Source organism: Suillus fuscotomentosus (genome assembly GCF_016647785.1).
Source record: "Suillus fuscotomentosus strain FC203 chromosome Unknown F5891scaffold_65, whole genome shotgun sequence".
Lineage (NCBI taxonomy): Eukaryota > Fungi > Basidiomycota > Agaricomycetes > Boletales > Suillaceae > Suillus > Suillus fuscotomentosus.
In genome coordinates, this window is record NW_024539577.1 from 72411 (window position 1) to 97373 (window position 24963).

Sequence of the window (24963 nt, forward strand, 5' to 3'; positions counted from 1 at the left end):
GATGTCAGAATATTGGGTATCGCATAAACGTTACCACTGCAAGTATTGTAACATCTATATAGCAGACGATGTTCCATCCAGGCAACACCACGAGAATGGAATGCGTCATAAAGGCAATGTCGAACGTTTTGTACGCGGGCTGTACAAGGCTGGCGAGAAAGCTGTGAAGGATAGGGACGAGGAGAAGCGTGAGATAGAGAGGGTTAACAAAGTGCGTTTATATCTAATTTGCATATACATTCACTAAGTTACACTTCAGGCCGCGGCTGCCGCATATGCTCAAGATGTAGGTGCTGGACTTGGGGACGTCGGATCGTCTTCACGTGGTGCTCCTGCTGCAGCATCTGCGCCAAAGAAGCCTCCAACAAAACCAAGCAATCCATATACCAACTACTCAACGGCTGCATCGCTGGGATATGCTGATCCTGATGCGGAGCGAGCTAAGGCAGAGGCAGATACGAGGCAAACAATGGGTGTCGCAGGAGAGTGGCAGTACGTTCAGAATTATACATCGGGATCTCGTGCACCGGTACGGAATGAGGTTCCAAGCGTGTCCGAAGATGCAAATGGAGAGACGACAGGGTCTTCTGAGGGTAACAGGAAACGTGAAGCACCGGTGGACGATATCGAGGACGAGCGTGTTTTCAAGCTGAGGAGGAAGACAGTTGGCATTGGATTGGGAGACTTGTATGACCCGGGCATTATTCCTATCAAGCTTAAGGTGAAGAAAGAGGAGTCGACGGAACTGCAACTTGCTTCATCAAAGACGGCTATCGAAAATATCAAGGTGGACGACATGCTACCTACTGATTCAAAGGTGAAGATAGGATGGAAACGTGCAGCATTTCAACCGGCCGCCTAAGTACCATAGTGTTTGCTCCCGTTGAGGACTGACTTGCTGCTGAAATCAATCACATAGTCGTTCTCTGAACCTTGAAACTATCATTGGTCGACCGTTTTGGACAAGCGGTATTACTCTCGATTTCCAACTTCCAAGTGACAGCGAACCGTTTGAAAGATCTTGCTTACCATGCTGATCATGGGAATGCTGGCGAGTTTCCTGTTGCTGGAGATCATCCTGCCCAAAATACACCCGTCTAAATCAAGCGACATCATTTTTGATCTTCTCAGTCCCTTCCAGAACTCCCTTCTGTTGTGCACCAGCGCAGGCAGTTCCGGTATCAAACACTTCGTAGGTTATGCACATGTGGCAGTGTACAAGGTTAGGCCAACAGTTGTGATCATTCGTCCAGATGGGAACCTTTGTTACTGGTGCTTGGTGGGATTGATAGGCGAGGGACCGACTTTAAAATATAGTATTCGTGTGTATAGCAGGTACTAATGATCGCATGTTTGGTTGACTGTCTTAGCTGCGAGCGTGCAATTGCACCCGAGGCCAATATACAATCTTATCTTTGTGACTCGCCACGTACGGTCCCGGGTTGCAGTTGACTTCCGTCTCTGAAGCCACAAATAGTGAGTCGAAAACAAATATTATTCTCCAGCATATACATTCTGCAGGCTCAGTTCTTAACCCAACACACAGACAACAATCTAGTACTGGCAGTATGGCTGAAGCGAGCAGTACTACAGTCCCTATCGTAGCCTGTTACTCGGAGCCTGCAGCTTCAGAGTCATTCATTCCGTCAATGGCTGTACCATCACTTGTACTGCCAGGTGCAAAGCAAGCAGGCGGCGTTTCGTCTCAGGTGCCAGACGACGGCCCCGTTCCGCTCTCGTTTCCTGCAATCTTGCGCAACCCAAAGCTCGTGGATCGGTATGCCCACCTCCGCGAGCGCTCGGTCGCTGCACCCCCCAAGGCCTCTATTTCTAAAGCACGCCGGGACGAACACGAGGGGAAGCGCTGGATACGGAGGAGGGAAAATGGTCCGTCGTGCCGCTATTCACATGCAAGTCACACATTGACAGTTTTTCTCCGTCTGTTCATAGCTAAATTTGTGGATAACCCTCATGTCGTGCCACCCTCGCACGGTGATCATGCGGTACCGGTCCCCTCAAAGCTCTCCACCTTTCCCATCCCATTACCTCCGTATCTTCCTCGGTCAATTGTGCTACCGTCTAGTGTTCCAGGTTCTCGGGATCCTGCGAGTGCTTCTGCTGGACTGTTTTCCCTCTCACTGAAGGGCGCCCGGCGAGCATTGAGGGCCAGGCCGGGCGCCCGGAATATAGTAGACGCGATTGAGGGTCATTTATGCGCCTGGCTTGAGGGAGGGACGTACCCGGGAGAGGAACAGGGCATTGTTTTTCCGGGGGAGAAAGTGGGAGGGAGGGAAGATGTACTAGAGCTAAGCAGACGGCCGCTCGATCTTGTGTGGGTTGTTGGGAAAGATGGTGTGGATGGTGCGTTTGAGAGGTATGTAGTGCATTGTCTGGCTCGGTGGTATGGGGTTGTTAGCTTCAGTAAGTGATTGACTGGACTCCGAATATTTTGGTCAGCTGAATCATTTTACATAGGTAAAGAGGTGAACGGCAAACGCCTGACATATCTACTGCGACCCCAAGTTACGCAAGTCACAGCCTCGATAATCGACACACCCCCTGCAACAGACATTTCCCAAGTCGATACCGAATCTGATTTCGTATCTGACACTCACACGTCTGACCTGGGGTCCGATTTTGCATCCGACATAGAACATGAAGCACATGCCAGAGAGCTCTCGGCCATTTCGGAGGCACCTTCATCACCCACGGCATGGTCCGTAATCGGTGGATCAGACTTTGAATTCGACGAAGGGTTCGCGGCGTCTGTGGAGTCGCTCTCCATAGACGCGGAAATGAATGATTTGGAGAGGACCCCACGCGCAGCTGACGTACGAGGCAGTGGCGGCGTATACGTACGGAATGCGCGTACCCGATTTAGTGCGTGGAACAAGCCTCGGAGCGGGTCGTCACCATCCAGGTCCCCTGCGAGGAGAGGGCCGTCTGCGCGAAGGGCCATGAAGCAACAGGGGAAGAAATCGGGGAGGAAATCAGGGAAGGGGACGTTTTATGATTATTTATTTGCCTAATGTAGCGTTGAAGATCCTTTGTTCCCTGTGATTATCTATATCGAGCTTGAATTCAGCTGGAATACTTTGATCAACCCAGTCGGTACCGGAAGCATGTGAAAAGGCTTGTGGTGTACAACAACCGACGTCGACGTCTAAGTATACAATCAAGGGAACCTGTGACCTGTGAGCGATATCCGATTGCGGTATGTTCACCATGCTGTGTCATAAACACAAGAACCATTGCAATTGTTGCACAGGAAAGCCCCCGCAGCATCCGCAGAACACGCGGAGAAACGCACGTCCGTCACTAAAGGTAACACCATTTGGTCTGAAAAGTGTCATGCCCTTCATCTACGAATTTGCTGTCCTGAACTATGTATCAGTTCTCACACTAACTTAGATTCGATTTCGCTGGCGGTTTGCAGCCACTTTCCTTTCCGCGGGTGCATTTTAAAATCTCATTCCTTGGTAACGCGTACTACTGAGACAAAGGGACTAGCTTTGAAGCAACCCAGCTGAGTATCCAGAAGTAACGGAAGGGTACAAGGTATAGTTTCGGGTCCAGTATATGTACCTAGCTTTAGCTTGATTTAGAAGCAAAGATGATACTTTGTCATAGATATGTCCAATTAAATAATAATTATAGTACTATGTAGTGTCCTGGCGGTGTACCCTAGCTGTTCGGGTCTACAATACATGTTTCAGGTACCCTTATCAACTCATACTTATAGTCCATCCCTCAATCTGTATTCTACTACAGCGACTACTACCCAACTCCTATGGCCATAGAGGATATATCCACTCTCCCGTCGCACCGCCCAATCTCCATATCAAGTCTTCACTCTGAACTATACCCCGATGCCAAAGTCATCGATACCAGCCAGTCAACTCGGCCTATCAGCCTCACTCATGTCCAAGAGATAAAAGATGAGAACGAGCAACCCCCTGTTTACCGCCTATACAGGCGTCGCTTCACTGGCCTTCTTGGTTTCGTCAGTCTGGATTTCGTGTTGTTACACCTTGTCATACTTATTGTGCCGTAGATTCTACTGGGCCTCGTGACCGGTATGCCTTGGGTATGGTTTGGCCCCATATCGACTGATAGTGCGTACTCTCCTTCAGTGTTGATATTTTACTTAACAGTCTCCAATAGCTGCTCAGGCCTTCGACATTTCCATCAACCAGGTGAACTGGCTTGGTAACATCATGTCCTGTGTCTTCCTCCCCGTCTCCCTCCTCATTCCTATTTTCTGCGCGCGCTTCGGCATTCGCCGCTGTGTGAGTTCCTTCTAGTTATCGTGCTTCAATTAATATCAAACCTTTCCAAAGGCGGAAGTCGGTGTAGCGATGCTCCTTATATCAGGCTGGGTGCGCTATGCGGGCACCATCGAGTCTTTGTCCCCTCAGAGTGCTTATACTCTACTCATCTTCGGCCAGGTGCGTACTGCTTTCTCATCTAATCCCATGTTACTCAATCGTTCCTATTTGCCATCACATGCAGTTGTTCTCGGCAATATCTCAACCTATCTTCCAAGTCCTCGGTCCAAAATATTCCGAGATGTGGTTTGACCTTAAAGGACGAACAACAGCAACAATGGTGATCGCCATCTGTGAGCCTCTTTCATCCATTTTTGAAACCATGGTCTTTAACTGAGATCCGCCAGCCAACCCTGTAGGTGGTGCGATTAGTCAATTGCTTAGTCCTCTGGTCGGTACTCCAAGGCAATCTGTGAGTCCCCAACAACTTTCTATTGTCGTGTGGCTCATAGTTTTCTGGGACAGATACTGGTCCTAGCGATCATATCTACTGTTGTTGTTCCGGCCATTTTTCTCATCGAGAGTGAACCACCAAGCCCACCTAGTACGTCCAGCGTGTTCCACATTTTCCCCACGTGCCTCTTACTAACTGTCCCGAATAGCATATGCAGGCTCCAAGGCCTCACAATCACTCTACTCACTCCTATGTGCGATGGTCGGACGAGTTCGCCGCGACGACCCTGCTTACATGACTCCTCACGAACGGCTGGACTTCACTATCAATACGCTAATTTTTGGTGTACTCGCTGGCGCGTGAGTTTTTTTTTACCTCACTGTATGAACGCGCATACGAGACTTGCACAGGGCAAACGCACTTAGCATCCTTTCCGCGCAATATTTCGTAAGTCTTTCTTCTCAACACAAAACACCATTATCAAACGTGTCACCCACAGGAACCTGAGGGGTACAGCGACATTATAGCAGGTCTATTTGGCGCAACCCTCCTACTTAGTGGGGTTTTAGCCGGTGTCATCACTGCTCCCCTGTTCGATCGGGTATTGACCCACCATCTGGGCATAACAATAAAAATTCTTGTCCCAATTGCTGCAGGAGCGTGGTTGAGTCTAATCTGGGCTGGTGAGTGCGGTTCTATTCGCTTCGTAGACAATTTCCCGTTTTGCGCAGTATTGCACATTGGTCCACAGCGAATCGATGACGTGGCAGTTTCTTTGTGATTCGCTGTCGATCATTTTCTGATGATCATGCCAATCACCTTCTATACATCCCTTCACGTGAGCTGATCTTTTCCCAGTCAAACCAAATGACACCGGCGGTATCTTCGCTATCATGGCCATCATCGGTATCTGCTCCCTGATTATGCTCCCAGTTGGTCTTGAGTTGGCGGTCGAGGTTACCCGAAATGCAGACAGCAGTGCCGCCATTTTGTGGTGTTCGTAAGTCCCATTTCTGTATATATTATCCCTCATACCTTCATACTCACTTGCTGCCTTGCATAAGTGGAAACGCATTCGGCATCATATTCATTCTCGGTATGTCACACCCACCCCGATTCAGCGATGAGTTACATTCCTGACATCCTTTGTGTGTAGCGGAAGGTGCCCTTCGCGCATCGGCGACCGCATCCCCACCATATAACATGCACACAGCTTTGGTGCTGCACGGCGTGATAGTGATGGTGGTGGGCTCGAGCGTTGTGTTTGTACGCGCGAAGCAGGTGCGGCGGGAAATGGATGTGCGCATGGCGCAGCAGCTTGATTCAAACCGGCATATGGAGGGGGTGCCGATGCATACATTAGGCACGAGCTTTTCAGGTCAGTCGATCCAGTCGATAGACAAGGAGGAGAACGGATGGATACAGGATGGAAATAAATCGATACCATTGCCTGATAGAAGAGATGATACCAGGGCGGAGGTGATCGGGACTGTTGTACGATAAGATTCATGATGCCTGATCCTCGGGTGGTTAGACCTGCATTTTTAGTATTGTTTTGAGACTGGACATAGTTCGCACAACCTAACTTATATAACTTATAACTATATTTATCTGCGACTTCCCACGGGTCTGAACTTAATATATTTAAGAGAGCTGTATTCCTCTATTGATCAGTGTCGGATCCCACGGGACTTGTAGCTTCGGAAGTTGTTTCTCCGGAACTGCTAGTTACTCTTTATCGCCAGATTCCTTGCATCAAAGTTGCGAGACAGATCTTTGGTATCTTGCATCAGTAGCAGTTGTTTCAAGGGTTTGACTTTAGCGAATGGAAATGCACTAGCAAAGCTCATCTCTCGTTGTCCCTCTTGAAACCCTGGAAATACTTCTCTCTGAAATCTTTATGCGCTGGAACGTGCGTGTCCCTGCTTTCCTCTGCTTCCCTTATGGAATCAAAAGATGGAGGTAGGTACTCGGCATGCGCGATCTTCTTTATCGTGATCAACTATTCAAGCATATCAATACCACAGGCATTCCGAATATAATGAGGCCCATAACTTACCCTCCGCCCCCAGCTTCCAAAATCCTGCAAACTGTTCGCTACAAGTTCCATCCCCTCGCACAATACCGTATTGATATCGGGTGGGGCGTATTCGGCGCTTACCGTAGGCAGGAAGAACACGAGACGTCCGCCTGGGCGGAGGAGATACCGTGCAAGGAGAACAAGATCTGTGACGAGCTGAGAAAGCTCGTAGGGCTTCGTTGGGGGTATGTAAGGTTCATTTCTACATCAAAATGTTCTGGTAAACCAGAGGAATTTGAGGGTCAAGAACTTACGGTCGTGGAATGGCGGATTGGAGCCGATCTTCACGATTTTTTTTGCGCCCGAGGCGTTTTGCTCCTGCACGAACACCATCTGCAATAAGCCCTTGTTAGCGGAACTGATATCATCGATCAAAAAGGTGCATACATGGTGGGTCGGTTATGATGGCGTCAAAGAAGCTGCCACAACGCCACGGGTGGTTTGTGACGTCGAATGTGCAAAGATCCATGATGCGGGAGGCTACACCGTATTGCGAAGCAGCCCGAATGATGCCTGGAGTTTTATCTGTGGGACAGTGTTGGTGCACAAAAATACTGGCAACGCTAAATTACATGCCCTTTCCACGCATTTGTCTCCCGTCGATATCCGAACCGTAGACAAAAGCGCCGAAGTAAGCTGTGGTCTGATGAAATTATCAGGCTGAGATGGGTGAAGTACAGTTGACCAACATATGCCATGCTACCAGTGCCAATGAATGGGTCGTAGATCAATTTGCCAGGGGAAGCCTAGTGGCCGTGTAAGTTCGATCACAAGCAAGCGCAGGACAAACGCACTAGTGTCTGATTCGCCATCAAGAGGGAAATCTCTGCCTCCATGCTGGTATTTCCGAAGTACTGGCGTTTCTTAACGTCGAAGGTTCCCATCAGTGAGCGTGCAGTTCCATGTACGACCTAAAGATGAGTGACAGTTCAGCTAACGAACAGGTAGAAGGTGTGCGAAACGCACCAACCTGCCGAAGTAGACTTGGGTGAATTCCCCATTCTTGTGCAGTCCACCATCGGGTGCTCGGCCACTCTCGTCTGGTGATTATGAGTTTAGATTGCACGACAACACTACAAAGGCGTGGGGAACATACACTCCTCAAAAACTGTGAGAGTAACTTCTGGGTTCTTCATCTCAATCTTACCCAAAAAATCCATGTATGCGAAGCTTTCGATGATCTGACGCTGGCGACGTTGGCTGATGGTAGAATTGTATCCTAGGACAAAAAATTTGAACGATGTGTCTGGGATGTATCGTTCCCATTGCAGGCGAGCTCGACTGTTTTGTTCATGCAGCATCTCGTAAGATGCGCCTTCGGCGTAGAACTCATGAACAGACCTGATTAAATATCTTTTGAGCAGACAGTTAGTGAATCTTATAAAGACACACTTTATCAGAATGCATCTCTGAGCCAAAATATGTGCATGCTCTTCCTTGTCTAGCATCAGGATCATGAATGGTCGTTTGATGGCATTGTCGAGGACGTTGGCGTAGCGATCAAAGCCTATCGTGAAGCCATGAAGCTCAGATATCGAGGAGAGCTCTGGCACACGGAATTCCTCGTGTGATTGAGCGAATACGAAGAGGTACTCCATTATTTGATAATCTGTCGGGAAGGCGTCATTTCCAAAACAGGTTTATCTTTGAGGTGTTGTTTGGCAAGAGCTTTTGATCCAAACATCATGCAGTCCCTGATCAGAACATAAGCAAAATATAAGGCAAGTATGTACTAGTGACCTGTATAAAGGCACAAGAGTGATTTTGACGATGTTTCATATGCCGTGATGATTAGTTCGTATTACCACCCATTGACGCCAACACGTATGGCCCTATAACCAAGTCGTAGGCGCGGGGCATCAGAGGACTGGTGAGCCGCAGATATTGTCATATATGCCGAATCATATATAGAAAAGGTTTTCGTTATATTGGAATATATAAAGTCATATAAAGCCATGTATAACGTCGGAAAACCACCGCAATCAAGCACCTGGGGAGACTCATGAGTTCTCTGATGTATGAACCTGCTTTCTGAGTCTTTTTCGGGGATACATCGTAACGAAAGTATCATTTACAAGGCTCCACTCTTGCGTCTCCCAACCACCCAGAGCAGAAATCGCTCGTGAATAATCCCATCCAAACCAAGCAACATGAGGGAATCGGCTGTGAGCAAAGCTGGACACACGTTGGCTTGCCGCAACTGAAACCAGGGACAATCCAACCCAGAGTTCACGAAGCGTACTAGATGACGGTCCTTCGTTCGAATGATCCAAATGTGCGCTGGTGACAGCAGTATGAGACAATACACCCTGGGTGTTGGTGCGTCTTTCTTGATTTTCGTATAACGTTCCCAGATCTTCCGCCTCTACTCCCTCTCTACTGGAATCCATTGTCGGATCATCATCAAACCAGTCCTGGGCGTTGAACCACATTCCTAGTGAAGAGATTTTATCACACCGGCTGGCTAGGAGCGCAACTTCGGCCAGAGTGGGTCCTTCTGATTCCCATGTTTCGCCGTCGTCGTCGACACGTGTGTCAGTCTCTGTGCCACTTCTCAACCACTGCAACCCTAGTTCCTCGATATCCTTCCAGGCCTGAGGAATAGTCTCCAGGTCATCTCTGCAAAGCGCCGGCAGCCGTCCGCCAATGGCACGATCTGCAGCCACTGTATCCGTGACATCGATCTTGAAGCTACGCAAGTCATGGAGTGCGAATAAAGGAGATATCATAGAGACTGGAGCCCCTTGGCTGAGGGGTACGGACTTGAATGGGTCTGAAAAAAAATATTCTGCTATGAACTTGAAGTTTTTGATATTGATAAACTTCAGCCGATCTTCGTCGGTCCGGTTGGGAGACAATAACTCCGCAATTGAGTAGAAGGCAAAGACCGACACGGGTCTATCCACCCACAGCGTAAGGTCCTCTATTGAATGGGAGCCAATCATTTCCAAAATTGCAGTGGTATGCTTCACAGTTGCCGCGCGCAGCCTGAGCTTCTTGAGGGTGCCGAACATCCTATGATACGGGTTATCCGAAACAAAACCCTGCGAAATTGTCTCGAATGGCTCATCAAGACCCAAAACCAAATCGAAACCTGCGTCTTCAAGGCAAGGCATCCTCCCAAGTTCTCTGACAATTTCTGCAGACACCGTCAGCCTTGGATGATGGGTATTCCAAGGTTCATGTTCCGACAGCATGTCCACAGCCTTGAGGAATGTATAATTCTGCCCATTAGAGAATACCGGTGCGTGCAGTCCAGAGGTGACACCAGTACTATAGAGCGGGGAAAGGATGTGGACTTGCTCCAGCGTAGAGCACTTTGCCATGAGGCAGCCTAGTGCAGTACCTAAAACTGATGCAGGAATTCCCCTGGGACAACATTTCACCGTCAATGATTGCAGGCCCTGAGATCCTTCAACTAGGAGTTGAAGGCACAATAGTAGATCCGATTCCGTGTCTGCAAGAACTTCAAGGTGGGCGAGATTTGGAAGAAGAGGCGAGGGACTCTCTGTCAGCATCTTATAGTATGCCATGCGATGGGTCCTACTGAGGCAGAGCCGCCGAATGCGAGAGCTGTAATGGAGCGTCCTGTCCCACGTTGAGCAGTGGGAAGCGACGTGGGTATGAAACTAAGACAGTAACATATTGAATGAACGTTTCAGGACCGGACATGATGATATACTCACTGTGACCCATGACGGAAGCTTTCGAATGGCAAGCGAAGCTCTTTCGATCACAGATGATGGCAACAGAAGAACAAGTGGCCAGAGCGTTCGTTGATTTTCCCAAAGGAGGTCAATAGCAAGTTCGTGGATTGAGTGACTAGTACGCGCGAGAGCCGATAAACTGTCCAAATCGTGTTGCTGTAGAAAAGAGAAAATGTGGCGAAGGACATCGTAAGGAAAGCGTTCGAGCACCATTTTCAATACGAGAACTTAGAGTCTGGTGGCTTAATTTCTCGGCATTTATGACGCGTTGTTTGGCAATGGTTTTGGATCCAAACAACCACGATATTTATGTAAATTGATTTAGTATCATAAGTGTGCACTGTGCAAGTAATCACAGGCCTGGCTATGGGTCACTCCAGTCAATGATGCCCGTTGAAACACTTCAAGATTCACTACACATTAGGCATGTCCTACAAGCAAGCATTCAGGCGTTCGGCTCGGACGAAGAGAGCTGTATGTCCTCTCAGATCTCTTCTCCCACAACAGGATGCTCACAAACCCGGCATGTAGTCGAAGAAGGCATTGAAATGCTTCGCACTCTTCTCCCAGACACGATGATTATAGCTGCTTTGGATATTATCGATCGCGAAAGTGGTGAGTAATGCTTCCATACGCTACATTTTTTGCAGTTGAATGAGGGGCCTTCAGTCGTAAAGTACAAGACCTCTTGGGGCCGGCAACACTACGAAGTTATAGGCACCACCTCAACATATACCGTCTTTCCGCAGCTCGATGTTGCATCTACAGCTGTGTCTAGTTACTGTACCTGCCCATCATTCGCATTCGCAGTGTTAATATCCGAGAACCATTTTATGGTGCGAACTTACATCTCAATGGTAATAGCTGAATGACACCCCTGGTAGTGCAAACATGTTTTGGCGGTATGCCTTGCAGATAGGTGGTCTCGTTGTGTCGTGCGTCCCATCGAAGATAATGACTTACTGTTGAAATTTGCGGGGCATGTCTCTCCCTAGACATTCTGCTTGCAATTCCTGATCGCAGGTATGTCTTCATTTTCATCAGAGGCATTGTGAAAATAAGGAGCACCTGATCGAATAATGTGTTAGTTTGTCCTAGTTCTTTGCTTCTTTATCGCACGATCGTCTTCGTGAAGACTTGAAGACCTCGTCATGACACCGTAGCACAACAACACGACATTCAATTCGGTTCCATCTGCACATGAAAAAAATGCCTTCATCGATCTTGGTTGCTCTAGAAGTATTTGCAGCGTGAAGTTGAACCATCCACAACACCGCGGTTTATACCAGTCAGGCCATTAGTTTCTCTAACTGGGAGGTGTAGATGAATCCTTGATCATCCAGTCAAGCACGCAATTCTCGATCGCACATACCAAGCACGAATACTATCCATGATGTGTAGTAGTCCAACGACATTGCAAATGCAGAGTCGTTGAGGGGTCGCGACATCGGCTTCTTCTATTGAGAAGTCCGTCGGCACTCAGAACGCCAGCTGTGGCAGCAACTTATTGCAGAAATTACTGGACGTGTGAGGAATCGACGGCTCATCGATTTGGAAGAAATGCGACTGCGTCCTCCGAAGAGGTAGGGCGCTCCGCTCACCATCAGCTCCTCTACAGTACTACTGATATTTGTGTTCCGTTTTCTCATTTGATCATTCCTTTCTCGCACCCTTCAAAGGCATGAGCAACCCCCAAGACAAAATAGTCACTGATTTGCGTGACAGTCAAAGCTGTCGGGAGGAGCCCTTCGATGGCGAAATTTGATGGTGATTCCCCCGACTCAGACAAGCTCAGATACCATCACAGCAACATTATTCAATATTCAACCTCCAAAACTGGGTAACTCTCGCTCTCGCGGTTTTAGTGAGTATTATACAGCTAAATAAAATTTCCCCTCAGACCGGACCTAGTCAGTGCAGTACTGCAGATCTAGGTACATATCACTCTTCCCCCCAAAAAAAAAAATTTCATATGCACACTGCCAGATATGAACGACTGTGGCGATGAAATGTATTGTGAAAATGAGCGCGTGAACTGCCACGTTGGAGGAAAGAGATGTCTGAATTCAAGGCCCCAGAATGGGCGTTTCAAAGAGATTTCAAATGAATAGGTTCTTTCTGTGTCACCCCGAGTATGCAGAATGATATTCAGCACGTGGTATAAGAAGCTGTCTTCCCTCAATCAGATCAGTATCACCCCACAAACAATGCGTCTCTCACCCAAGACTCACGCTGGTGACAGCCAGCTGAATGCTACTGTGTCGGAGTTTTAAACAGATACTACGACTGGCTGTGACGACTTGTCAGACTCGGAGATACTTAGCTGCTCAAAAGGGCATCGCGTGGTCCTGCATATGAGCAGTGGATTCAGGCAGCTTTGCAGGGTGTCACAAACAATATCTACAAGACCATCAAAGAGGCTATGTTCGCTTACAATGTAAGCTAGAGCCTAGTATTTCACCCTCACATGATTTTTTGCTCTGACATCTGGATCTGAGGCATTAACTGAGCGGGCTTAGAAATGGCAGCTGTGACAAACTGTGACAAAAGCGTTACTTGACGACTTGACGGAGGGATAAATTCATACCACGAACTCATTGCCGCTTACGTTGCGTTGATGACACATCGTTGATTGACATATCAGGCGCGTATACTAACTTGATATATTTTCGCGACTTATTCCATGCCCAAGACTATTCTTCCCCTCGGTCTGCTCGATTCTAGCCTTGGTCATATCCAATCGGTAAAATGGGCATGTTGTTCACGGAACTTACACCAGGCGGTAACCCTTGCACCGTCTCCTGCTCCGTCTTTCGAGCCCGCTGAGGAAAGAAATGTGTTTTCTAGGTGAATTGTCATTCTATATCAGTTATCAACCGCTTATGCAACCCAGGCGGCGCGGACGCCGCAGCGTGGTCTCTTCTCCGGTGTTCAAATTGCTCAAAAGGTTTACGTCCCCAATGTCCGAGCTCGAAAGGAGAGTCCTTGCATTGCAAAATACGCAAGCGCCATCGGATGTCATGCAATCTCAGTCGGTAAGCCCTCGCTTTGAATCTAACCATTCATGTACACTTTCTGACGTGAGCCTATGTTTGTTCAGTTGGAAGCAACCCCGGAGTCAGAGGCAGCGCTTTCCCCTCGTTACACGGACGAGGAGTTATTCTCAGTGTATGAAGACTTGATACGACTTACTCAACAACCGGTAGAGGTCGCGAAGCGCTCTAAGGAAGACGGAGAGACACAAGCCATGGTTGAAATGAGAGAACGGGTCTGTGTTTATGTGCGTGTTTTTAACTTCAAAAAGATGGGGTCAAACATCTTATAGACCTTATAGATGCGCGATGGAGACTTGGAGAGCGCAGAAAGTACAATAGAGTCTTCAAAGGTTAGCATTGTAATTCCATCTCACTTTCAGACGCTCACGAACTACTCAGCTTTCCGGTATCACACTACCCGAAGACATCGTGAATATCGTGCTCGGATATCACGCATCGCATGGAAATATAGAACGATTTGAAAGATTCATGGAAAATATTCTAACCGGTGCGTATTTGATACATATACTTGCAACTGTCAGTTAACTGTATTCATGCATAGGCAAACCTTCTGAAGCTCAACGAGACCTGCATATCAAGTCGTACCTGCGCGACCCGGCTGTCTTTGCATCGCGCGCATTCCCCACTCGTGCTATCGACCTTCTGCACAAGTACGAAGCTTCTGGGCTCCATGCCCCCATGAAATCCTATTCACGCATTATATCCTCCTTATTCTCTGTCCGCCCCTCTCCTTCACCTCCCTCGATATGCTCAACACCGGACGCACCATTAGGAAGACTGGCTGCGAATTCGCAAGCTTGGGACCTTTTCGCGCACATGCGCTATGTTGCGCACCCGACCCCAGATGCTCATCTATACGCATTGCTGATCCGCGCCTGTGCTTCAGCTTCCCTATCTCCCGAACCCCAGCGTGCCCTGGACCTGTGGACTGAGATGCTCGATGCGGGAATTGTGCCGACCGAAGGGACTTACGATGCAGTGATCCGTGCTTGTGCGAAGGCTGGAGGAGGATGGGTTTCGGAGGCCATCAGGTTTGCGCGGCAAATGCGCGACCGCTTTAGACGCGGTTCTTCTGAAGTTGGTGGTGGGGACCTTGAAGGGGTTGGTGGGCCACGTACTTGGACAGCTCTGCTGGACGGCTGCAAGCGTGTTGGTGATTTGGCCCGTGCTAGATGGATCCTGGCAGAAGCTGTAAGAGCTGAAAGTCTAACTGAGGAGATGATGCAGCACATTTTCCACGCTTATGCCGCATATAGGCCCCCATTCCAAAGGGGTGCAACCAGGATCGTGAACGACGGGGCGGTTGTGGCACCAGCTTCAAATCAAGACGGGCCGCTAGCAAGCGCTACTGAGTGCTCACCAGACCTGCCTTCAGAATCTGCAGGTGTTTCTTCCGATTCCGATGGAGTTCCGAACGATTTGGCTTATATAGCCACAATGCCTTCATTTTCACACCTCCCGCCCCAATCACCAGGCGAGGTCGTCGCAGAGGCTAGGGCTCTCTTCGATAGAATCCTTCAAGATGCCAACCCTACCTCTCGTTCATCCTCGAACATGCCTCCCGACCCTCTCGCTGGAAGATTCAATGTCAGACTCACACCACGCCTCCTCAATGCCTACATATCTGTGTATTATTCGCATGCAAGTCTCGAACGTGCGCGCGATGTGTTTGAGAGGCTGCTTTCATCTTTTGGCGTGGACCTTATGGGTGATTCACGCACTTATGCCGATGCCCTCGAGAGGTGTGCACTTTCAAGGCCGCATGAACGTGATATTGCAGGAAAATGGGTAGATGAGCTATGGGCACGTTGGGAAGAGCTTGAGCGCGAGTGGGCTAATGGGGCTACGGAGACGACAGTAACTGCCAGGCTAGTCGAGAGAGCGCACACTGCTGTCAGAAGAGTCCATTCCTTGTCAGTCTCTTATTTTTCCATTATCTATAGTCATACTCATATCCTCGTCCAGAAATGGTGATGTCGACCGTGCAATTACACTGCTACGCACATTTATGTCACGATATCCTCCGACCGCGCTGCTGCCTCCAGCCCGCAATCCATCGTCTGCTCATGTAGATGCTCAAGATGTCATGAAAAAACGTACGATCACCCTCTTCGCAAAACCGCCCATCCTCTCGACACGTACTATTCTCAGTAATTCAGCCGCTACGCCTCGACCCCTCGTGCGCCTCACATCAGCCATCGGTCCACCTGACGAGCGTGTACCGCCTTTGCTGAGTTTCGTGGATGTGGAGTTGTTGCATGCCCGATTAGTAGAGCAGGGTAGGGGTAAAGAAGTTGGATTTCTCAAGTGGGCTTGTAAGGCGTATGAGGGAGCGCTGAGAACTCGTAGGGAAGCTGTGCTTGGAGCACGGGTTCCGGCGGGAGAGGATATCCGATGAACTATCGTCCATGCGGCCTACTATGTGCATGTTGTTTGCTCCAGGATAAAAAGTACGAGTCTGTGTCGCAAAAAAGGCTGACACCAGAGTTGCGCATATAACATTTTTATCTATCAACCGTCACTGACTTGGCGGTAGCGACAATGTTTGCAAATACTTCGAAACTTGGTATGGCACCGTAAGCACACACTGCAGCGAGCTGGGTGAAATTTATCCAAGAAGTCTATTAGGGAACCGAGGAGCAGCGCCGGAAGGCTTGTTTGACATAACAAGTCGTCGAAAAAATAAACAAAGTTCACAGGACCATCGTCGCCTGTTTGCTCCCAAATTTTGTGCAACGTTCTCAGTATGTAAGAATTGTTCTGAGGAAAAATGTTGATAGTACAGCAGAACGTCGATAGCCTTAGTAATGGATCAGCAGGCCCCTGGCCCCCGGAAGCTCCCTATAATGTTCGGCCGAAAATTTGCCTATTTGAGGCCAAAATTTTGCGTTTTCCTTGTCCGTTTTTACCTATTTGACGCCTTGGGAAGCCACTCCCCTGGTAGTGTCCTGTAAATCTGGTCTGATGCCAGATTAACGCTGCTAATTTGCAGAGGCCATTCGCGAGGTCAAAGTATGTAAATTAGCGTAAATTTGCAAGCCAGCTAATTAGCGCTAAAACGAAGCTTACCAGTAATATGCTGAAGCTGGTGACTGAATGAAAGATTGACTGCTAAGGGGCTACAAGATGGGAAAACCGAGCGACGGACTGATGGTTTGTACCGCTAAGTATTCTGCTCTTGTGGCTCAACGGGGTGCGAATCTTCATGCGAGGAAGCATATGGTCCCTATATTCGATTAGCAAAGCAAGGCGCTCACTGGCGCAGAATTTTGACCGCGCTCTTGACTCTCTGAATTGAGCGAAGATCAGAGTTCAAATCCAGTGTAGCAAAGCTCCACTTAGCCCCCGTGCGACTCATCAAGTCTGCAGTTCATAGCATCATACCCGTCCTTTGACAATATTGGATCCCAGTGCCTGTGGTAAACTGCCGCATCTGATGATGTTGTCAAGTCACCATCACTGGATAAGCTGGCTTACCGCGCTGTACACGTCCGAGGGCAACGTCGATGACAGGGCCTCGCCACGAACGGGGACCAGGCAATATAGAAAAGAAGCAAGAGAAAGGAGACACGAAGGGAATCTTTAGATCAGCACCTTTATAAGGCGGCTCGTAGGCCTGTGCTTCTCTAGCATAGAAGCGCAGGAGAGAATCTCCAAGTGCGCGTTGACACAAGGCTCAGACTATACGCGTCAACGATGCATGTTATCTAGTGGCATCATTCTGAAGCGAGCCGAGGCTTAAAGCATGAGCCGCCGACAAGGCATATATTCCACCTACAGTGAGTCGATTTACAGTTAATCAAATAAAAATGCATTTTAGTTCTTTCGATGCTTTATGTAAAGCGTTCTGCAGCATTGATCGTCACCTTTATACCTCCAACCAGTCCAAGAAGTCCGGCGTGAAGTAAGACAGGATCAAAGTAGCACCTTGACAAAATTATGTCAAAACACCAAAAACTCAATACATGTGTACTCACCTGCCCGGACCATACTCTCCGTGGTCTCGAATGCCATGGTTTTGAGATCGTAGACGCCGGCAGCAGCACCGGCATGAACCATCGCGAATTCACCGCTGACTTGATAGCAAGCGATAGGATGGTCTGATGCGAGCTGTGTAGCATCCGAGATGATGTCGAGATACGGAAGCGCAGGTTTCACCATAATGATGTCTGCGCCTTCTACCATGTCTCGTTGCTAGAAAACATGACAATTAGTAGCGCGTTGTGTAAGAGACGGAGAATAGGAGTTACTATTGCACGCCGTGCGAGTCCCTTGGCAGTAGGAGGGAGTTGGTAACATTTGCGGTCGCCGAATGATGGGGCGCTTCCGGCAGCATCGCGGAAGGGGCCGTACAATGCGCTCGCGAACTTGGCTGAGTAGCTCATAAGGGTGCATTTGCTGGCTAAGTCAGCGTCAATTAATGCCTGTTTGATGGCCTTGATGCGCCCATCCATCATGTCGCTGGGAGCTACACAATGGGCGCCGGCCTTGGCGTAGTTGACAGACACTTCTGCGAGACGTAGGACGGATGGCTTGGTGTTGATGGTACTGTCGGCATGGAGCAGACCGCAGTGCCCATGTGAAGTGTACTCGCACAGACACACATCACAGGCTATGTACAATGATGGGAATAAGAGTCTGATCTTTTTGATAGCTTGGATGACGGGTCCAGATGGATCGTCTGCTGGGGTGCCACGGCCATCCTGCAAGGTCTATAACACCGCACGCAGTTTCACCAGAAGGAAGCTCACCTTTTCGCAAGTCAAAGGCACACCGAAGATAATGACGCTTTTTAGTCCTTTCTTCACTAATGGGCCGAGGAAGGTTTCGAGCTGGTTGACACCCCAGCGGCGTTGACCGGGTAGTGAGGGTATGACGACGCTGGCATCTGGATCATCTGTGATGAAGATGGGATACATGAACATTGACTTTGTGAGCTGCCTACGACCCTGCCATGAGCGTGACAGGGGGTGCTGATATCCACCCTGGAGGATTGAACTGAGCGGAATTAGCGTTTTAGATATGAAACCATTAAGCATGAACGTAGGTACTCACGAGATATCCATGTCGTTCTGGTCGACGTCAAACGTTAGCAATTTCAACTAGCGCGTCTACGTCGTGGTACGATATCAAGACTGGCAATGCGCATGGGAATTTTGATCTCAACAGCACAGTACGTGGTCATTCACTAGAATGTACTAGACCTTCCTATATATGCTTCACAAATCACGGGCGATGTATTTGCGCATAAGACAGCTGGATCCTTCATCTTTGACACCGTTTTCTCATCAATTTCGGTCAAGAGTCACAGCGAACCATAGTCTGAGCATAGCCTAAGTCTGTTGCCAGTTGGTGGCTGTGACGAATGTCGTGGGAATGAAATTTATCCTGCTGTCACGCCCTCCCCTCAGCTAGCTCACTACTTTCATTTACTCCCTTCCCCCTCCGCTCCCTTTTGACTCTTCACCATGTCTCATGCTGACCACACAAGAGATCCATGGTGCGTAGTAAACCAATTATCTGGCCAGTCCAGGTGATAATTTTGTAAAGTCCATGGGTCATATTAAATGACTTTGGAGGCGCATTTGCTATGGGCGCTGTCGGCGGCGGTATATGGCACGGTATCAAGGGCGCACGAAACTCCCCTAGGGTTAGTTCTCTTTCTCTCATCTTATTTTCTTCCTAGTCAAACCGGAACAAACATCACTGACATGGACACTCACAGGGTGAACGTTTGGTTGGTGCCATATCTACCATCAAAGCACGTGCCCCAGTTACAGGTGGCAACTTCGGCGTTTGGGGAGGCATGTTCTCCACTTTCGATTGTGCTGTGAAAGGTTGGCGGCAAAAGGAGGATGCTTGGAATGCCATTATTTCGGGGTTCATGACGGGTGGATGTTTGGCTGCAAGAAGTGAATTTCTCCTCATCTTTGCACATTTCCATATTTCTGATTTCAATGCGTCGGATGTCAGGTGGCCCAAAATCAGCACTAGGATCTGCAATTGCGTGTGGTATCCTCTTGGGTGTATTCGAGGGTGTCGGTGTCCTTCTCTCCCGTGTGTTCAGCGAGGGTACACGACCACAGCTTCCGCAACGTACGTCACGTTGTCCGACTTTATTCGTTGACTGACCATTTTTATCTGCATCACTTGTGTTTCACCTCCCTGCCATACGCTCTCCTTGCTTCCCATGCGCTTTCGGTGCCACGTCCACAGTACCGGACACTATCCAACCACAGCCCTCAGGACACTAGCTCCATACCTGCCTTGCAATCTATATTACAATAGATGTCTCTCTCCGCCTTACGGCCCACTTACCCTCTTCATTGTATATTCGCGCTGCAATGCAATGCATAGTACTAAATCTACTCATCATCAGACCTGATATGATCTGTTGCCATCGGGCTCTTCCAGTCTCGCGACTCTTCGAATCTTGTGACTGCTATATCAATATTGCAAATTCGTGTAGGAAACTCGTACACAGGAAGGACAATTACTATATGGATCACGCTCTTGGCCAAGCTCAGTGAGTTGACGTATATATATCACCAAGACACTGACCTGGATTCCACTCTGCCAAGTGCTACCAACGCGAGCAATGTAACTTCTTGAGTTCAGGCACCTGTCACAGCAGCCGTTCGCTACGACGGAAACCCGTCAAACTATACGCGACGTCTGACTTCGCTTTCCGTGGGCTCACACTACATTATCCTGTCCCTATCAGTTCCCTTCATCCCCTCACCTCACTCTGCAGTAATACGAAGATTAACACATGCTAATATAAGGGACACCGGTTCCTGATGTACTTCAAGTCCGCGAATGCCCTGACGTGAGGAATTATTCCTTGCCAGTCCGCCATTCCTGCTGGCTGTTTTAATCGCGCAACTCAGAGGATGAATTGACTTTTAGAACCTAGCGTGGCGATGAATGTGATGGGTAAGAAAGGTATGGGACGTGCTTGCTAATAAGAAAGGACTGAAACGAGGATTAGTAAAGCGCACAGATAAAAATATGATCAAGTACTCACTTCGTAGAGTCCCTGGGAGCATGCGAGTTTGCATGAGGCATCTATTGATCTGCTTGCAAGCAATGGTCCAGGGAGATGAGATATCCGCCTCTTTTTTCCGTGGCTTCATAGAAGTAACATCAATTCAAGTCGATGTTACTGAGCCGGAGACTTCAAAACAAATGCCCGTCAGTTCTATGTTATCTGCATCCAAAAGAGACCTGATAAATGACATGATAGAACTCGTTACATGAAATCACTGAGAGTTTATCTAGTTTTGGATGTTATCAGATAGTCTGTCAGTGACCTGCTTATCGGTTGTCGAGGCTGGTTCCTAGAGTCATAGGCACAGCGGTGTTGGCTCCGAGACTTGTATCCTGCGCTGATGTGTAGAAGGCCTCAAAACTGCTGAGACCAGGGAGAAGGGGGGTGGCAGCTGGGTACCTGCTCCGGTGGGAGATGAGGGTGTCACGATGGGAAACACAGGATAGCCATGCGTGGTGAGAGGCAGAAAAAGCCAAAGGTGGGTTCAGGGAGAGAATATGAATTGGGGCTTATTATGAATAGTGAACACTAGGGGGAAACAAGGGGTACCATTCATTTCGTGCTGGTCTGTCCTAAAAGAATGACTGTCTAGTGTTCATCGATTGTCGGTTGTCGTTGGCGCTGATTCTGCTACTGCCGCATCTCAGATGTGACTTGACCGATCTGTTGTCGACAGACCCCGACTATCTCACCAAAATCCAAACCGCCTACCGTTCAGGATAAATGTCCTGCGTGATGCACTGATGTTTTTGGGTGTCCAAACTTGTTGCATCGTGCGGCTTAACAACTTTGTCGTCTCGTTCCATATCACAATATTGTTCTGCCAGCAACATCCTGACAATATTCCAAGGTGTCATATCATCTTTTCAATTTGAACTCACCGCCCTGTTTTCCTATAGGCTATCTCGCGAATTCGGAAGCTCAAGTGTGAAGATTTTTAGTGGCCATTGATCTGCACATGTTCCTTGTCCCTAATATGCCCAACTATATTTCTACAATATATAAGTACGAAACGTTTGATCCCGCGGAACCAATTCGCGTGACTCTCCTGTTTGTGCTCCACCTGTGCCCGTGCTGAGCTCCACCCGTCGTCTAAATTGGTCTAGCGCACATGGCGTCTATCGATCATTGTCCTACTAACTACATACTCCTGTTCTAACTCATCCTGCATTCTCTCCTATCTAGAAAACTTTTGCGCGGAGGCCATCTGCAGACGCACCTGAGCAAACGCCGGATTACCTCGCCATGTTGATGCATCCAAACACACCACCGCATCGACTGGATCTCAAAGTCGACGCGGTATGCGCAATACAACGCAACATGTCCGAGTCCGTCGAGAACAGATTGGTGCGAAATGCGCGTGTGCGCGCCGCCGCTCTGCATCGCAGATTCGTGGAGGTTGAGATTCCTCACACAGGAGAGAGACATTGTCTACCTCGGATTACGTTCTCTTTCAATCCCGCGAGATCAAGCTGGACCACATTCAACGGATGTCAAGGACTCACACTCGAGAAAGCGGTACTGGACCTCCGTACAGATTCGTTCGCGCACGGACAGCTTTACACTGCGCTATCCAGAGTGCGATGTCGGCGTGACATTCGCGCGCTATTTCCTTCAGAGGGTGAGGAGAAGACAACGGCGAACGTAGTATACAGACAACTGTTATTGTAATTGATTGTAAAACAGACGCGACGTCCGAAGGCGACCGGTCCGCTTGTAGTATTAATGCGTGTAGAACCCTTCTAAGGCTGCATATTCCATGATTGCATCAAAAGACTAGTTAATAACCTCGTCTGTATTTAGTGTTCGCGTTTGAATTTAGCACACGCATTTGTATATGAAGTCCTTGTGCATGTTGTATATACCAAGTAGTTTTCTTGCAAGTCAAAGACAACACTAGGACAACGGACTCTTCTGCATCGTAACTCTCCACTGGACTAACACGGTCTGGGTGGTTAAAACGATCTCCACATTCGCGAGACAAAAAATGTCACGAGTTCCAACCAGCCAGAAATACCCTTCGAGGGCCACGTCCATAATATCAAAAGCCTAGAAGCCTAGAAGACTTGCGTACAATATTATGAATCATAGATGCATCATATTAATTTTTGATCTAGTCCATCATGCGATGAGTCGAGTTAAAGGAGGGCGTGAACTTGCGGCCTAGCCTCTGCTTTCGAACTGAGTCGGCTATTGTGGGTGAGATGTGGCTCATCGGGGAAGGGAATCAGTGATCCACTCGCACCGCACACCATACTCTGTTGGAATAACAATGGTCATGTCACGTTCCACAATTCGAGGATGTTCCCGAGACAAAATCCACAACAGCTTGAATATAAATCCAGGTAGTCTATGGGCTTAAACCTTGAACCCACCTGCTTGTGATTTCCGTCATCTGCTCTCTTGGTAAGAACATGGAATAAGAAACTCAGCCGTCTGCAACTGACCTACTTCCAGAGCCATATCTTAATATGTCTGTCGAAGAAACATACTATAACGTCGAAGTTATCCAGTTTTGGCGAGGCGAGATAGAGTACCTTCGGCCCCATCCCCTTCACTGGGTCATCTACGTCCCAACCGGTCCTGGTGTCGGAAACACGTACCACCTCCTGGGAGACACAGAGACCTACACCGTGGAGTTCAGGCGTAACCAGCCACATGTCAACCCTGATGACTGGCGCGGAAGCCACACCATGGGAAGAGTGGCTGCAAGTAAGCTGGCCCTTTTCGAATGGAACCTCGCGAGCGTTCCGATCATGCGTAACGACCCTCGATGGAACAGCCAGAACTGGGTGTGGGACGGTCTTCGCCGCCTCCGCCATCAACGTTTTGAGATCAGCTGGGAGCTTAGACAATGCGACCTTCAAACAAAGATGTGTTGCCTGTTGGAGGACTGGGATTTCGGTCGAATTTAGAGGTGAGATCTGGCGTGCCCGAGAGGTTGATCAAGTATTTAATGTTCTTATTCAGAGTCATTGGGAGCACTCGCCATGTAAATCATCATTAGTAGCATCATAAATATCTTGGATGATCGTGAGTGCCCTTCATTGTCCTGACTGAATAAAGACTCAAGATCCAATTTCTGTCACTCTGACAGACAGAAATGATGCGTGAAAGGATGACGTCCAATCCCCCGTATTGTCAGTGGGAGATGGGCACTTGGGTGTCGCCCGCGTGTGAGTCGGGCGAAGGAGGCGACGATGAAGTAAATAGTAATTTGCATTCCTTCAACATGAGCGAAGCGCTGCTAGCAAGACGCGACGGTAGACCAGGATTAATGGCCCCATTATCTCAGTTTGACCTGCAGTGACCTGAGTCGACAGCAATGGATCTGGAAATTCAAGCTTCAAGCTTTCAGGCTTGGGTTGCAGTGACGCGATGCCACTTGAAGTCAGTGAATAAGCTAAAAACTTTTGTCAGTACTTTGCCTTCCAAGGAGACAAATTTAAACAGGCTGCTGTGAGCACGCTGGTTTACCTGAGTTCCCATACTCAGTACTGTACGTACATGAAAGGTAAGTTTTCCAGATTTCCGAGTCAGCGTAAACGGTTATGCGCCTGACCCAATGGACAGAAATGGAAAAAAAAAAACTCGGTTCTGCAAGTACTCCGCCTTAGTCAGCTGCACCCTCATGCCACATCACTGAAAACCAAGATCTATGATAAACCCTTATATACACATTATAATCCCAACAATGTGTATAATCGTATAAAATATGGCAGTGCAGAAGCCATAGTCTTGTATAGAAATATATTGTTATCCCTTGCGACCAATCTTTATCATGATTACCTGTGCCCGGCATTAGTTGAATGAATTTGGCTGTGTAAAAACTCAAACGGATTGATAAACACGCTAATTGCTGAAAACAAGATATATATGTGTAGAACGCTATCCCCTATGACCAATAATCATCAAGATGGTTTTCATTTAGCATTAGCTGCATGAATCATGTTGTGACAGTACTAAAACTGTACTGAAGTGGTGAAGCATGTTCGAAAAAGTGTCTCTCATTTAGCATTTCTAGCACAGAGGCTCTCCTGTCCAATAAGTAAAAGAGATGGAAATTCTTGCCATCTGTACCATCATATGGACAATTGTTTCATTGGCATCATGGTATTGCGGGTTTTATACTTGATTGGCCAGGAAGTCACATTGGGTTGTATAGGATTATACAGAGACACTCGGTACAATACATGTAGTTTATCAATGCCTCGCCAATTCTCTACCCTAATCTCATCATCAACACCATCTGCAGGAACAATAACATGGGTTGAACCACAACAGATATCGTTAGTGCCTTGAAGTCCAATGAAAGCAAGGTGTCGCGGCAACTTGACACTATTGTTT

The 24963-nt window shown here is 48.3% G+C and overlaps 10 protein-coding genes across 10 annotated transcripts; 7 read left to right on the forward strand and 3 right to left on the reverse strand.

Moving 5' to 3' along the window:
* Position 1: 1 nt before the first annotated feature.
* On the forward strand, positions 2-862 carry F5891DRAFT_1194045 (uncharacterized protein; the record flags this gene model as incomplete). The annotated part of the gene is made up of 2 exons (XM_041367873.1): positions 2-211; positions 260-862. The coding sequence occupies 2 exons, from the start codon at positions 2-4 to the stop codon at positions 860-862; spliced, it is 813 nt and encodes a 270-aa protein (XP_041221090.1).
* A 542-nt stretch (positions 863-1404) lies between these two features.
* On the forward strand, positions 1405-3103 carry F5891DRAFT_1057841 (uncharacterized protein). The gene is made up of 4 exons (XM_041362760.1): positions 1405-1476; positions 1547-1887; positions 1951-2421; positions 2476-3103. Exons 2-4 carry the CDS (start codon positions 1569-1571, stop codon positions 3027-3029), a joined length of 1344 nt encoding a protein of 447 aa, XP_041221091.1. The 5' UTR covers positions 1405-1476; positions 1547-1568; the 3' UTR covers positions 3030-3103.
* A 687-nt stretch (positions 3104-3790) lies between these two features.
* F5891DRAFT_959947 (major facilitator superfamily domain-containing protein) lies at positions 3791-6225 on the forward strand (the record flags this gene model as incomplete). The annotated part of the gene is made up of 13 exons (XM_041375694.1): positions 3791-4003; positions 4055-4115; positions 4165-4289; positions 4341-4448; positions 4513-4621; positions 4676-4740; positions 4794-4872; positions 4931-5081; positions 5133-5169; positions 5222-5405; positions 5581-5722; positions 5787-5818; positions 5879-6225. The coding sequence occupies 13 exons, from the start codon at positions 3791-3793 to the stop codon at positions 6223-6225; spliced, it is 1653 nt and encodes a 550-aa protein (XP_041221092.1).
* A 343-nt stretch (positions 6226-6568) lies between these two features.
* F5891DRAFT_1130558 (tRNA guanosine-2'-O-methyltransferase) lies at positions 6569-8400 on the reverse strand (the record flags this gene model as incomplete). Its single annotated transcript, XM_041364549.1, has 10 exons — positions 6569-6724; positions 6782-7004; positions 7057-7135; positions 7190-7327; positions 7379-7445; positions 7492-7548; positions 7597-7713; positions 7769-7842; positions 7899-8143; positions 8195-8400. The coding sequence occupies 10 exons, from the start codon at positions 8398-8400 to the stop codon at positions 6569-6571; spliced, it is 1362 nt and encodes a 453-aa protein (XP_041221093.1).
* Positions 8401-8764: 364 nt separating this feature from the next.
* F5891DRAFT_1057847 (uncharacterized protein) lies at positions 8765-10777 on the reverse strand. The gene is made up of 2 exons (XM_041362761.1): positions 10489-10777; positions 8765-10431 (listed from the first exon to the last, which is right to left on the reverse strand). Exons 1-2 carry the CDS (start codon positions 10720-10722, stop codon positions 8803-8805), a joined length of 1863 nt encoding a protein of 620 aa, XP_041221094.1. The 5' UTR covers positions 10723-10777; the 3' UTR covers positions 8765-8802.
* Positions 10778-10985: 208 nt separating this feature from the next.
* Positions 10986-11504, forward strand: F5891DRAFT_959892 (uncharacterized protein; the record flags this gene model as incomplete). Its single annotated transcript, XM_041375688.1, has 3 exons — positions 10986-11124; positions 11179-11345; positions 11394-11504. 3 exons carry the CDS (start codon positions 10986-10988, stop codon positions 11502-11504), a joined length of 417 nt encoding a protein of 138 aa, XP_041221095.1.
* Positions 11505-13232: 1728 nt separating this feature from the next.
* On the forward strand, positions 13233-16413 carry F5891DRAFT_1057857 (uncharacterized protein). The gene is made up of 7 exons (XM_041362762.1): positions 13233-13356; positions 13403-13544; positions 13610-13789; positions 13844-13894; positions 13944-14052; positions 14107-15478; positions 15531-16413. The coding sequence occupies exons 2-7, from the start codon at positions 13470-13472 to the stop codon at positions 15961-15963; spliced, it is 2220 nt and encodes a 739-aa protein (XP_041221096.1). The 5' UTR covers positions 13233-13356; positions 13403-13469; the 3' UTR covers positions 15964-16413.
* An 849-nt stretch (positions 16414-17262) lies between these two features.
* F5891DRAFT_1251555 (uncharacterized protein) lies at positions 17263-18631 on the reverse strand (the record flags this gene model as incomplete). The annotated part of the gene is made up of 5 exons (XM_041369901.1): positions 17263-17492; positions 17543-17759; positions 17816-18277; positions 18317-18563; positions 18621-18631. 5 exons carry the CDS (start codon positions 18629-18631, stop codon positions 17434-17436), a joined length of 996 nt encoding a protein of 331 aa, XP_041221097.1. The 3' UTR covers positions 17263-17433.
* A 402-nt stretch (positions 18632-19033) lies between these two features.
* Positions 19034-19696, forward strand: F5891DRAFT_959916 (Tim17/Tim22/Tim23/Pmp24 family-domain-containing protein; the record flags this gene model as incomplete). Its single annotated transcript, XM_041375691.1, has 4 exons — positions 19034-19065; positions 19116-19215; positions 19291-19477; positions 19539-19696. The coding sequence occupies 4 exons, from the start codon at positions 19034-19036 to the stop codon at positions 19694-19696; spliced, it is 477 nt and encodes a 158-aa protein (XP_041221098.1).
* A 3391-nt stretch (positions 19697-23087) lies between these two features.
* Positions 23088-23667, forward strand: F5891DRAFT_1151344 (uncharacterized protein; the record flags this gene model as incomplete). Its single annotated transcript, XM_041365147.1, has 2 exons — positions 23088-23533; positions 23587-23667. One exon carries the CDS (start codon positions 23088-23090, stop codon positions 23529-23531), a length of 444 nt encoding a protein of 147 aa, XP_041221099.1. The 3' UTR covers positions 23532-23533; positions 23587-23667.
* Positions 23668-24963: the final 1296 nt, after the last annotated feature.

Bases quoted from the DNA above. Each gene is read 5' to 3' on its own strand.
- F5891DRAFT_1057841 (XM_041362760.1), top strand. From the start codon at position 1,569: ATGGCTGAAGCGAGCAGTACTACAGTCCCTATCGTAGCCTGTTACTCG. The intron at 1,888-1,950 runs GTCCGTCGTGCC...GTCTGTTCATAG, and splicing joins GATACGGAGGAGGGAAAATG to CTAAATTTGTGGATAACCCT. The intron at 2,422-2,475 runs GTAAGTGATTGA...CATTTTACATAG, and splicing joins GTATGGGGTTGTTAGCTTCA to GTAAAGAGGTGAACGGCAAA.
- F5891DRAFT_1057847 (XM_041362761.1), bottom strand. From the start codon at position 10,722: ATGGTGCTCGAACGCTTTCCTTACGATGTCCTTCGCCACATTTTCTCT. The intron at 10,432-10,488 runs GTGAGTATATCA...TTACTGTCTTAG, and splicing joins AGCTTCCGTCATGGGTCACA to TTTCATACCCACGTCGCTTC.
- F5891DRAFT_1057857 (XM_041362762.1), top strand. From the start codon at position 13,470: ATGTCCGAGCTCGAAAGGAGAGTCCTTGCATTGCAAAATACGCAAGCG. The intron at 13,895-13,943 runs GTTAGCATTGTA...CGAACTACTCAG, and splicing joins GTACAATAGAGTCTTCAAAG to CTTTCCGGTATCACACTACC. The intron at 15,479-15,530 runs GTCAGTCTCTTA...ATCCTCGTCCAG, and splicing joins GTCAGAAGAGTCCATTCCTT to AAATGGTGATGTCGACCGTG.